The sequence below is a fragment of the Megalops cyprinoides genome, chromosome 19 (genome assembly GCF_013368585.1).
Source record: "Megalops cyprinoides isolate fMegCyp1 chromosome 19, fMegCyp1.pri, whole genome shotgun sequence".
NCBI lineage: Eukaryota > Metazoa > Chordata > Actinopteri > Elopiformes > Megalopidae > Megalops > Megalops cyprinoides.
In genome coordinates, this window is record NC_050601.1 from 16,310,833 (window position 1) to 16,323,939 (window position 13,107).

At 49.9% G+C, this 13,107-nt stretch overlaps 1 protein-coding gene across 4 annotated transcripts in view; it reads right to left on the reverse strand.

The window, feature by feature from the left end:
- The window catches only part of LOC118794231 (SRC kinase signaling inhibitor 1-like), a 44,088-nt gene that overhangs the window by 14,368 nt on the left and 16,613 nt on the right, over positions 1 to 13,107 (reverse strand). For 3 of the 4 annotated variants that reach the window (XM_036552441.1, XM_036552440.1, XM_036552438.1), the window contains exons 6-16: positions 10,326 to 11,137; positions 9,982 to 10,071; positions 9,699 to 9,739; positions 6,634 to 6,794; positions 3,695 to 3,870; positions 3,147 to 3,277; positions 2,652 to 2,799; positions 1,983 to 2,292; positions 1,426 to 1,687; positions 954 to 1,093; positions 448 to 600 (exon numbers count right to left, since the gene is read on the reverse strand). In XM_036552441.1, coding sequence (XP_036408334.1) covers positions 448 to 600; positions 954 to 1,093; positions 1,426 to 1,687; positions 1,983 to 2,292; positions 2,652 to 2,799; positions 3,147 to 3,277; positions 3,695 to 3,870; positions 6,634 to 6,794; positions 9,699 to 9,739; positions 9,982 to 10,071; positions 10,326 to 11,137 — 2,424 coding nt within the window. The remainder of the gene's footprint in view (positions 1 to 447; positions 601 to 953; positions 1,094 to 1,425; positions 1,688 to 1,982; positions 2,293 to 2,651; positions 2,800 to 3,146; positions 3,278 to 3,694; positions 3,871 to 6,633; positions 6,795 to 9,698; positions 9,740 to 9,981; positions 10,072 to 10,325; positions 11,138 to 13,107) is intronic. The other variant, XM_036552439.1, reaches the window with a different exon arrangement.

The window sequence follows — 13,107 nt, forward strand, 5'->3', positions numbered from 1 at the left end:
TGTGCAGAGTTTAACTTGAAACACTAGATTTAACACCAAGGCAGTGTCACAAACCAGAGAAGAGAAGGACTTGACTACTTGCTGCCAGTAGTTTCCATCTGCATGTTAATATCTTTGCTCAAGGGTGCAAGGTTCCATCAACCCCATAATTTAGGGCAACTTTACTCAAACTTTTTCCATACAGATCCAGCTGGATGAGTTGATAAAATATAAATATGTGAGTCGCTCTGGATAAGAGCATCTATTTTGTGCTGTTTCCTCAAACCTCACTGCTTTGTTCAACAAGCCCTAAGAAAGGAAGCAATAGTGTCACTGTGGCAGCACAGATGGTGAGGCTGATTGTGCCAGCCTCTTGCTAATGTGCCTGTGAGAGAGAGATGCGGAGGCAAACATGGGCTCCCTAATGATCCACTCTTTCGTGACCGCCCCTTTTTTAGCCGCTCCTACCTCCAGCTCTGCGGCGTTCCTCTCCTCATCCTCCTCTTCCCGCCCCCCCGAGGCGATGACTGGGGGGGTTGAGGCGGGACGCGGGGCCTCTGAAACAGTCCTCCGCAGTTTGACGTGGGGCTTCTGCACCTCTGTCTCTTCAGACTCTGACTTCTACTCAAACAAGACAGTGAGGTAAGGGGGGGGAGAGAGAGAGAAAGAAAGCGAGAGCTTGGGGGTCAGGATGAGTTGAGAAACCTATTAAAATTATAGTGCCTTTTAAAATTTTGTTAAGCTTCTAGCTAGTCCTCCATATTTACGTTTCTGAGCAATACTGTACAAAATGTAGTACCTGTATTTTATGACTGAGTGTTTATGGGTGGGGGGGGGGTGTCAGGGGGCATGAGTGTTTGACTGTGTGTGTATGAGGTGGGCAGGTGTGTGTGCGTGCTTGTGCATGTGCATATTTGCGCTCTCTCTCTCTCTCTCTCTCTCTCTCTCTCTCTCTCTCTCTCTCTCTCTCTCACCTTGATGCTCTTGACAGGGCTGATGACCTCCCCACTGCGGCAGGTGAGCCCCGGGGATGATGGGAAACTGCGGCGCGGCGGCGGGGGAGGGGGTGACTTGGAGGGCTTTTCCGTGCGGTACCGAGCCACCGTGAGCTCGTCTGCAGAGGGAGCGCACATCCATCAACACACGGCTGCACCACGTGACACAGCAACACCCTCCAGAACGTGCACACCATCCACTCAGACACACAGTGGCAGGGGCTGAGCTTAAGTCATATATCCCACTCACAAGATGTGTTGGGATAATGCTGAGAAATTCAAAATGCCAGTTAATGGCACACCCAGATAATGACTCTGTGAATGCAAATGGCTGGTTACACACTGAAAGCGTACTGTGTTTATTATAAGGGGTTGATGTCCACTCTGTCAATGAAAACTGGATGAATGAGGATTGTATCCAGTTCTGCGGGTTGGGGGGGGGCGGTCTCACCAGAGCCACGCCGCGAGCCGGCCTCTCTGCTGGACAGCTTGTGGACGTGCTGGGGCTTGCTGGGCCGGTGCTCTGGGGTGGGCGTGGCACTCTGGGAGGAGGGCGGGGCGGGCACGGGCGGCTTGATCTGCTTGGCGGCAAAGTCCAGGTCAGGGATGGCCTTCATGAGCTCGGCCTGGGTCTCCTCCAGCAGCCGGTTGATGTCCTGGGTGCTGTACTGAGTCAGGCTGGCCCGCTTCTCTTCCCAGTCCCTCTCCGCAGCCTGACACACACAAGCACAAAGGCACACACACGCACACACACACACACACACACACACACACACACACACACACACACACACACACACACACACACACAAAGACTTTTACATGCTAGTACATACAAGCAAATTCAGAAATGCAGACACTAGCTAGCACATACACACATACACCAGATACACACCACTTGTACACTGACACACACATGCACCCAAGCATACAAACACACACACACACACCCACCCACAAACACATAGTCGCACATGGTAATGCGCATGCAGAACAAGTGCTCAGTACCAGTCTGACCTCCACGGACACCGATTTGTCCACCCCACGGCGGCTGGACAGCTCCTCCAGGGCACGGCTCTTAAGCGGGACAGGCGGGTGGGTGTCGCGGTGGGGGGCGGAGGGGCTACCGTGGCCGAGGGCCGAGCTGACCTGGGGCGTCCAGTTGGAGAGGCCGGTGCTGTCTCCCAGGTCGTTGAGGTTGAGGGGCGGGCTGGTGGGGATGTCGAACTCCGCGCTCTTCCCGAAGTCGTCGGCATTCTTGGGCGAGGAGCTGGACACGTCCTCCTGCCTCTTCCATATTGTTCCCTCATTCACTTGCCTGTACACACACATGCACACACCAAGTGAATTTCAGCACATGTGTATGCTATACCTACATAATGTGGTCCATGTGTCCTCTGTACCCTGTAGTGCTGTCATTGCGTTTTTTTTGCACAAAGTGTGACCAATGTGTGTTGTGTACCTGCACAGTGTGGTCAGTGCATTATGTGCATGCATAGAGTGGTCAGTGTGTGTTGTGTACCTGTGCAGTGTGGTCAGTGTGTGTTGTGTACCTGTGCAGTGTGGTCAGTGTGTGTTGTGTACCTGTGCAGTGTGGTCAGTGTGTGTTGTGTACCTGTGCAGTGCGGTCAGTGTGTGTTGTGTACCTGTGCATTGTGGTCAGTGTGTGTTGTGTACCTGCGCAGCGTGGCCAGGGTATCGGTGATGGTCTTGCAGCGCTTCAGCAGAGCGTCTAGCCTCTGCGGCTCCTCCTTCAGGAACTTGACCGCCTCCACCTCCACCCTCAGCACCACACGCATCTTACTCTGCAGGCTGGGGAACTGGTCTGCAAAAGAAAGCATGATAAATACACACGGTCCTCATTTCTGCTGCTTCACTATGTTTGTTTGAAAGCAGCAGCTGCTTGATTATAGCAACTTTGCACCTCAGTGTTCAGCTTTCACATGTCTCAGCAGGTGTTCCTCACTGTACCCCAGTAATGTCTCTTTATGTAACAGTGTTTAAAGAGCGCTTTGACATTCCAGCAGTGTCTCACTGTGCGAGTGAGTCTCTGTGCATGTCACGGTGAGTCTTAACATTTGTGTATCTCGCAGCAGCTTTCACTGTCTGTGTATCTTGTGTCTGTGTATCTCACAGTGTGTCCCAGTGTCCATCAACGCCGAATTGACTCACTCTTCAGCTCAGTGAGAGTTTCTCCCAGCTTCCTCAGCACCACAGCCTTCTCCTCCAGCTCCTGTACCGTCACCAGCCTGTGGTTCACAGACGAGTCCTTCTGGATCTCCTCCACTGACTTCTCCAGGTCACTGTAATCACACATGATACCATGTTACGCTGTAGGACCTATACAGTAAATACACTGTGAATTTTACCCATTATTTCATAGCTAATAAGTGACTTGAGATGCTAGCAGTGTACTGTGGTACTGATTAAAAACTGATAAAATGAGTATGAAATGTTGACTGTACAGCAATTAAAGTTACACATTCACTGTTTCTCCAGAACAGCTTGAACCATGTCCCCTTAGAGGGGTGTTATCAGCAGAGATGGAACACTTCATGCTTCCAAAAGGAAGCTACAGATAATCCAACAGGGATGTCCAACTTTTGCATCGCAGAGTTCGGTTTGACTGCACCTTAAGGAAAATTCTGAACAACACTTATCCATGCTGTACTCAGGGTCAGAGATGGCACTGACGGCCATCGCCAGCTGACAGAACTCACTGCAGCTGCTGGATGATAAGCTCCTCCTCATTTAGGTACTTGAGTCTCTCCTCCTCCACCAGGAGGCGCTGCCTCTGCAAAGGGTCCTCTTGCTTGCGCAGGGCATCTGTCACCCGAACGCTGATTTCTGTCTCCGTCCGTTTCAGCAGCGACCGCACTGAGTCCGCATTCTGGAGCTGTAGTCACATGGACACATACACATACACACACACACACACACACACGCTCACACACACACACACACACACACACACACACACACACAAACACATTCAATCCCACACAGTCACAAACACACATAATCACACACATAAAGAAACAGATATTTTAAAGCTGGGTGAACTTGTTGCTTAAATACAAATTTTGTCTTTTGTAGAGAAAGATTTTTGTTAGAATAACATACATATAGACTACACCTACACACCATACACGGGGCAGCAGTGTAGCATAGTGGTAAGGAGCAGGACTCCAAACCAAAAGGTTGCCAGTTTGATTCCCCGCTGGGGCACTGCTGTTGTACCCTGTACCAAGGTACTTAACCCACAATTGCCTCAATAAATATTCAGCTGTATAAATGGGTAAAATTGCAGCCTATGTAAGTTGGTCTGAATAAGAGTATCTGCAAAATGACAAAAAAGGAAAAAATTTAAAAAGTAACATAAAAGAGGGTATGAGTCCTGAGTGCAGTGTTACCTGAAATGACCCTGGATCACAGGCATCCATGTCCTCCCACTCCCTATCCGGTACTGGGAAGCATTTAGGGAGGGCGTGTTTCTTGCCCGGCAGGCAACATTCTACTTTCAGGCAGCTGACCCAGATTCAGAGGACGATTATTCATCTAGACCAGTTCTGGGATGAATATATGCAATGAAAGCATTGATTTTTCCTTTTATGTAATTATGTTTTGCTGGGTCTCTATGCCCCTGTCAGACTGATTATCCTGGAGCTCAGACTGGGAGTCTTTTACTACCGTGCACATTATTATATTATATATTATTTATTTATCTACTTAGCAGCCATCCTTATCCAGAACAATTTATATAGTACAAGCAAGTATTTTAGAATTCAAATTGCTAATAAGGAAGCACTACCATCTCATTCAAGTAAAATACCAACCATTAACTGCTGTAACAACTGTAGGTCTATAGACTAGAGAAGAGCTGATAGGTGGTAAATTAGGGGGTCTTCTAGTTTTTTGAGTGCACTATACATGCTGGTCTGATACTGTGTTTACAGATGTGCTGTTCTGTCAGTGTCATGTTCTACCTTGCATGTATGCGTGTGTGTGAAGTTGTGTTGTGTCATTCAGTCTGTGTGTATGTGTGAAGATGTGTCATTCAGTCTGTGTGCGTGTGTCTGAAGTTGTGTTGTGTCATTCAGTCTGTGTGTGTGTGTGTGTGTGTGTGTGTGTGAGAGAAGATGCGAGCATGTGAAGATGTGTTGTCGTGTCATTCAACTTGTGTGTTGGCATGCCAGTATTTTGTGACTCAACGGCTGCCCTTGTGCATGTTGCTGTACGCGCCGGTGCCAGCCTGCACAGGATATTGGTATGCATACCGACCTACTGCGCCGGCTCTAAACGGGTGATGAGACAGCTGATTAGCTGCTGCTGACTGAACCCGCCCTGCTGTGCACACCGGCAGATTACAGTCATTTACAGGGGGTCAGAAGGGACGTGTCCCTGTCACCTTTTGATCAAACATCATCACCCCCCATCCCATGTACTTTATAACTTGGACATTTTTGCACATTTTTTTTCATGTCACACTGAATAGGTGGACAGTCTTTGCATTATCTTAGGCTAAATTATAAATAAAAGTGGACCACAAAACACCCACCAATCCCCACACCTGGGAATTTCTAAAATGTACCCTAAATAACCATAGGGGACCATCAGTCATTGTTACTTCCTGAATGATGTTGCTTGTTTACCAGCAGTGCAAAACCTTTGATCCTATGTGTTGGCTGTTACTATTAATGGGAGACAGCAGTTCGTGACTGTGTTTTCAAATGTCTATATGACGTCTCACAGGCCCGACAGCAGCTGGGAGTGGCTTCATATGCAGTGTTGGATCTGAGGGTCCAAAACATGACGCCCAAACTCAATCTCTCCCACAGTCAGAGTGCCATTCTGCCCTGTTGCATCCTCTAAACCTGCTGTGGTATTTTCCATCTGCACCATATGGCACCACTGGGAGGTGAGACGGCAGGCCTTGGACTGAAGAAACATGGATGAGCATGGACAGGCCTACCCAGTGTGCCCTGGGTTAGAGACATCCAAGACATCGCTCAGGCTTCAGCTAAAAACCACCAGCTCCTCACATCGCCCCCGTCACCCTGTCAGAGAGCGGGACGTCAATGCCGTTGTTGTGTTTTATTAAGTTCCTCAAAGATGAAATGGATTCTTAATTAAAACCCCCACGGCCCTGTCACTCGGGAGACCAGGCTTAAGTGCTTGCCTTTTGTTGTTTGGCTGATCTGACATTTTCATGGCAAACGTGCTTCTCTTGCAATTCTCCACCAGATCGAAAGATACTCCACTTTCCATTGGGGAGGGGTTTAACTCCTTGGCTGTCTGCTGAGGCTGTCACTGCGCCCCCCTCTGCGGGGCATTGTGGGGCCATTCAGGGATTTTTATTGTTCTTTTATCCACTCTCTTTTTGTTGATCTGTTTTATCTGACATTACGTTCATCTGTGTATGAATTATGCTAAGTAATTTATGTCAGGAGCCATGTTGTCGGCGGGGTGGGCCTGTTTAACAAATTCACTTTGTGATGATCACACGACTTGTGCTTGATATTCAGATTTTAACACCTTCGGCTGGGGTTGAAGCTACTTAAAAAGAATTCAGTTTTATTGATGTGGCAGTGTATTGATTGATTTGTACGCGATGCTAAGTGTAGCAGTGTGTGTTGCGCAGTTATGCGCAGCCGCTCACCTGCATCTTGCGCAGCTGGGACAGCTGCTCCCGCAGGTCGGTGGCGTTCTGCTGCAGGTCGTGCAGGTGCAGCTGCATCTGCAGGCGCGTGACGGTGGTGGCCTGCGTGGCCCCGCTGGGAGGGGGCGGCATCAGGGCCAGGGGGGCCGACGGCGTCAGGGCTGCCGAATGAGAAAGCAAGGACAGATGCGGTCACACGGCGAGCTGCCACAAGCCGTTCCTCTCCTCACGGCGGCTGGCCTTGCAGCATTCCGCAGACCAGTCACCTCCGTGTCGCATCAGCAGTCTGACCAGGTTGCCCTATGAAGCTGCTGTTCTACGCCTGTGAACATTACTGCTGCTAATACACATTGGGTCTGAGGGAACATGGAAACTGACAACAACAGAGGCCAATAAGCAAAGGGAAAATCAGGTTGTTAAAAAGTGTTTCTTGATCAGCAGCAGATGGGGCATGAACGGAGGGGGGTCCCACAGGGAAGGCAAAATAGTAGGAGTGGGATCCCAATGGACGCTGGACACATCACACCCCTGGAAGTTTACTTGTATAAGATAGGGTTCCATTTCAATGGTCAGTGGTGTAATACTGCATATATGCAAGCATACAGAGCATAATTACTTTCATCCAGTCAAAACTACTACACAGGTTTACTTGATTAAGCATGTGCTGGCAAGCTAGCTTTCAGTCTAGAACAAGACCAACATTTCCTGTTTGGAAATGGCCACACCGGCAAAACAATTGAGTGAGAATGTTATACACCTAAATCTCCAGGTAGGAGCATTTATATGATTTCAGAACAATTATATATCCTATTATCCTTTTACTATATCCTATTATCCTATTACATTTGAGACTTGGATTAAAGTTGCTGTAAATAAGAGATTAAATACCCTTGCCTACCTGTAGCCCAATCCTCCCCCACTACTGTTCATACCAGCTTCTGCATACAGCACTACACCACTGAAAGATGGCACCCCACTTTGAAACCCCATACCAGAGGACAGGCTGAGGGACCACAATGAGAGATCAGGGCACAAAACAGTCGCTATCCAGTTTTCCCAGACATTAAAAGTTCCCTTTGACAGCCAAATCACACCGAGAAGATTACGCTAAAAAGGTTCATTTAAAAAAGTTCATTCATTTTCAATCGATTCCCTAATGTCTGAGACTCCCCTTGCTACCCCACAAGTGAAGCGACACATTTCCACGTGAACTATCTCTTTGTTCGGCTTCAAACAGGTGCGGATGCCGAACAGTGCCCGTCACGTCTTACAAAACGTAACTCATCTGCTCCTCTGCAACTGTAGGCGAGTCACTGCAACAGCACCCACAGTATTTCATTCGCCGTTTAACGGCCTCTGTCAGCACCTCCGTCAGCCGCATAATGAGAAACACTAATACCCAAACAGTCTTCCACTGTTCGGCATGTGGCATGGAGTAATGCCTCTTTAACAAGGTGGGCGAGTCATAAATCCCAATAACAAATAGACTGGCATTCTGAGGGTTTTCCCTGTCTTCCCTATGCTATTACTGCCCCTGAATTCCAGGTGTGCCTCAAAGTAAATAGATTAGCTAGTTATGAAATTATAAGAGCTCTCACTACAGTATTTTAACAGACTACCTGAGGCAATGTTGGCAACGGGTGTCATTTTTTTTTTCCTTTTCATATAGCGAGAGAATAAGGTTCTCTGAAACATTTAATGATCAGTCCCTTTAGGCACCTGAAGTTAGTCAGCTAGCTTCCATTATTCCAAGAGGTATTTTATTTTATTTAACTCCCTCCATGTTGGTCCAGCAGGTTAATAAACACAACTGGCCAAATGTCCATTTGAAAGCTTTAGACAGACGCCTGAAGTCTCAGCAGCCTATCAGTAACAAGAACTGTGACAAAGCTAGTAATCCTGATTATGATCAAACAAAAGAGAGGGGACCTTTCAAATGCAGAAGCCTACAGGACACCATGATACTACAATGTCAAAAGAGTATTTACCGGTTATCATAATTCATCGTCATGATGTCCCTTGGACAACCACAGTTTGTTCCAGACAACCAAATTATATCACTACATCACCAGGCGGACAACCAGAATTCTGACCATGCTGCAACCTTGTCGTTTCAATATCACTTGGCCTTTGTTGCCACAATAAGGAATATTAAAGGCACAAGTTGCGCATGAGTTGAGCACCACTTGCTTCGCATGCATGAGAAGTGAAGTGGTCTGATCACTTCAAGAGAAGAAAACGTGCCCGGCACACATTGTTCTCTCTCAGACACACGTCCACAGACCATTCATGTTCGGGTTTTCCCTCAGGCCAATCTATGCCACAGGAAAACTAGGAAACACACTGACCAGAACACACACAGACACACGCACACATACTGCACAAAGGAGAAAGGACTAAAAATGGGGGCTGAAAGAGAAGGTACCTTTCCTCTTTAGTCGTCCAGCTGAAACAAAGAAGAATGCACTTGTTGGAAAAAGTAACGAGCGGTAAAAGGAAATGGGGCCATCTTTGGTTCAAAGTCCTGAAAAACCTTAAAGGCCCTGGGCACCATGCTCCTTGGTTATTTCATCAAAAAATGCTAGTGTATTATTCTCCATGTCTGTGCCCCTTTTTATGATGAAATTCCCCTGAACAGAATCTTCAAAGGGCAGGAAGCTCTGTTCTGCCTCTGAAGATCGGACCAGGGAAAGCAGCTTCTGCTGTGTCACTTATGCCAAGGGATGAAAGAGGGAGCAAAGAGGAAGAAAGACATGAGGCGTGGGACAGCCAGTGTAGATATAGCTGAGTGGAGGAGGAGTGTGGAGGTGAGAGGAGAGAGACCAGGGAAAACAAAGAGAGACAGAGTATAGAGAGAGCGGGAGGGATCTGGGAAAGGAGGAGGAGGCTGAGCACAAGGGCGAGACCACAGCTGCTCCACGCCCACGCGCTTCAGGTTTACCCTGTTGACGCGCGGAACGGCACCAGATGGTCTATTCATGAGGGGTCAGAACACAAACACGCACGGTTGGCCGGGTAATGAAAGGTTCAGGGTGAGTGACAGGAGGAAAGGTGAGAGCACTCACTTCCTGTGGCCGATCCGTCGCTGGTGGACTCAGTCTTCTCCCTGCAGGGCAAAGGGAGACGCTGTGAGAATCTCACCCCGGATCCAGCGCAACACACCGCCGTTCTCAGCTCTCCGCTGTTTAGCAATGACAACACAGAGCTTTATAAAAACGGTCTTACCACAAGCTGTCGACCAGTGTGATCTCCTTCCTCAGAGTGTATATCTAATGTAGGATCAGCTTGCGCATTGAGGGAACGTGCGGCGCATTGAGAGAATGTGCTGTTGGCTAGGACGGTGCTTACGTGCTGTCACTGTCTGGGCCTCGGGTCAGTACACTCTGCACCAGGCCTGTGAGACTGGCAATCTGCTTCTCCATGGCCTCCATGCGCTCACTGACCAAAGAGAATCAACACACCTGGCTCAGTTAACACTACTACAAACACGCACTTGCTCATGCATGCATGCATGAAAGCTGACAAACACACATATGCATGCACGGCAACCCACACAGACATGTATACAGATGCACACACACAGACACACAGACACACACACACACATACACACACACACACACACACACACACACACACAGACACACACACAGACACACACACAGCACCAGCATAGCTCCTATTGCTCTCACCGTGTCTCTGTCTCGTTGCCAGACAGGGGGGAGCCGAACCCTGGTGTCCCCCTCACCCCCTCCCCCCCCGGGCCCCCAGGCCCGCACAGCGGCTCCGAGCTAGAGCCGGGCCGGGACTTGGGGCTCTCCACGAACACGGAGGAGGAGGCGGAGTCCTTCCGGAAGGTCTGGCGCACGGGGGACGCTCGGCTAGGCGGGCCCGAATAGGAGTCCCTGTCCCGCAGTTGCATGTCCGGGATCTTCTGCGGGGAGGAGGGGGGCAGGCGGAAGCCCATGCCCAGCGTGGAGGCGTAGGAGTCCGAGTACAGGGGGCCCCCAGGCTTGTAGAGGGCCTCCTCCAGCTCCCCCTGCAGGGCGGCGGCGGAGTAGGTGCTGAGGGAGCGCACGGAGCCGCGGCGGTACAGACCCCCGGAGACAGGGAAGCCGAAGGGGTCACCGATGGCGGCCAGTGACTGCGTGGAGGCGATGCTCAGCCTGCCCTCGTGCACCAGGTTGTAGGGGTCAGCGTACAGGCCCTCGTTCTTCAGCAGCACCATGTTCTTGCCGGAAACCTCCTCGTCGGGCTTGACGTCGCGGCGCTCCAGGATGGCGCTGGGGGACGGGGACAGGCCGGGGCCAGCCGGGTGCCCCGCCGAGGGGTGGTGGGGGTGCGGCTGCTGCGGGTGGCCCGGCCCGGCGTAGGACGGGGGGCGGCCCCCGCTGTAGGACAGGCGGGAGCGGGAGGGCGAGCCGGAGGGCGGTGAGGCGGAGGAGGGCAGGTTGTTGAGGCGCCGGGTGGGCGAGGACTCACGGGATGTGTATACCATCTCTCTCTGAAACGACACGGCGGGAGGGACGGGGGTTACCATGGCAACCGTGACCGGCACCACAGAGGAGGGGGCACGGTTTCGCACCACTGGTGTCATGCTGACATTTAAGCAATCAGAGCGGAGGTTACAGCTGTACTGCCGGGGATAAAAGGACAGCTGGAATGAAGGTTATAGCCCTTCACAACTGCCACTGCCACTGCCACTGAACACCCATCTCCATGGGAGCACACCTGCACCAGACAGCAGTGGCTTTATACTGGACTACACTGAAGAACAGCTCAGCAGTTTGCCATCTGTGGAGACAGATTTCCCTAAATAAAGAAGCCGAGTGCCCACTCTAAATTTGCTCTGAATTTATTCAGCAAAAGGAACAAGAGGGCACTTTTATTACACCCTTTCCCCTCTACTTCCATCCTTCACTCTGTTACAGTTTTTTGGCCTTCCTCTATCCCCCTTCCTCCCACTGGCAAACCCCGCCTCCACATCCACAGCGCTCCCTCTCACAGCCTCCCCTTCTCCCCTGCCCTTTCTGCTCCTGCTCCCACCTGCAGCACTGCTCCTCCTGGTTAACAACCTCCAATCAGATAATCAGAGTCTTATCACTGCACTGCAGGGACTGACCGCGACCCCCCCCCCCCTCCCAACCCCCTCAGGATAATCCCGCAGCTTAATAAAACCGTCCTCGGAGGCGGTCGTCTCTCTCGGAAACGCACGAGCCAATCATGCACGCCGCCCCTCTTCCACCCCGCCACCCTGACGCTAAGACTGGACGCGCGGGAGCGTGATTGATGAGCAGCTGGGCAGCGGTGAGGCGCTGCAGAAGGGGGTGTGGCCAGCGTTCAGCGGCCCCCCCCGTCCCCCTCTGCGCTTGCGCCTCAGCCGAGCTGAATGTCAAGGTGTTAGTTAGCATGCAGCGCACCTCGCGAGCATCTCCGGCGCGGCACAGAGCGGTGGCGGCGACACACGAGCGTTTGCAGCTCCCGCATTCCCTCGGTGAACAAAGGAAAGGCAGCAAACTTTCATGTTTTTTTCTGATGGCAAACTGTGCAATTTGGCTGGTTAGGGAAGGAATCTTTTCATGTTTTTTTCAGTTAAGAGGTTTACATTTGCACTACAAAAACAAGATTTTGTCTTCGCCTCCGAGTGATGGCCATTTTACTGTAAACCAAACAAGGCTTGACAAGGATTAAGTACCACAGATGGTAAAACTACATTCTGCATCACAATGAACTCCTTTCTCAAAGAGAAGCCCATGATATCAGCTTCACTGACAGCCTTTTCAAGTGCCACAACACTGCACCAAGGCAAGGATACGGTGACAATCAAGGATTCTTCAAAAGAAGGAAATATGTAACTATGAATACTATTCAGTATCCATTCCCTGAAAGACCCCAGACTGGACATAAAAAGACTTTATAAGTAACAGATGTCTGTGCAGTCATAGTTCCCAGTGGGCCCTTTGTATAACCCATCTCTTCTAATGATTTTGTTCATCATCAACATTTCACTGCTTTCGAATCATGATAATCCTGTCCAAATGTCAGAGGCACGCACACCTGAAACCCCACTGGTCGTTTCTGAAGTGCCCCATATTACCAGGCAATGACATTATTTCTGATGAAAAATTATTTCGGACGAGACACCATCATCTGTGCTCAGCGGCAGCTCAGACTTCTTCATAGGATCTTATATGACTTATGAGGAGAAATGAAGTATCGTCGAAGCACTATACTTGCAAGTCATCAAAAACGAAAGTCATCTAGATGGCTAACGCGATTCAAGAGACCTACTTAAAGTCATATTCAAAACTCAAATGCATGAAAGGTGGGTTTCAGCACTGAAAGCAGTTCAGCACTTTTCAGACTCAGACTCCATTATGATCAGAATAAATGACTGGCTGATTGAGTTATCATTTTGAAGCCAAGAAATAACTTGGTTGAACTTGCTTTTAAAGATAAAGCACCCAAAAATGG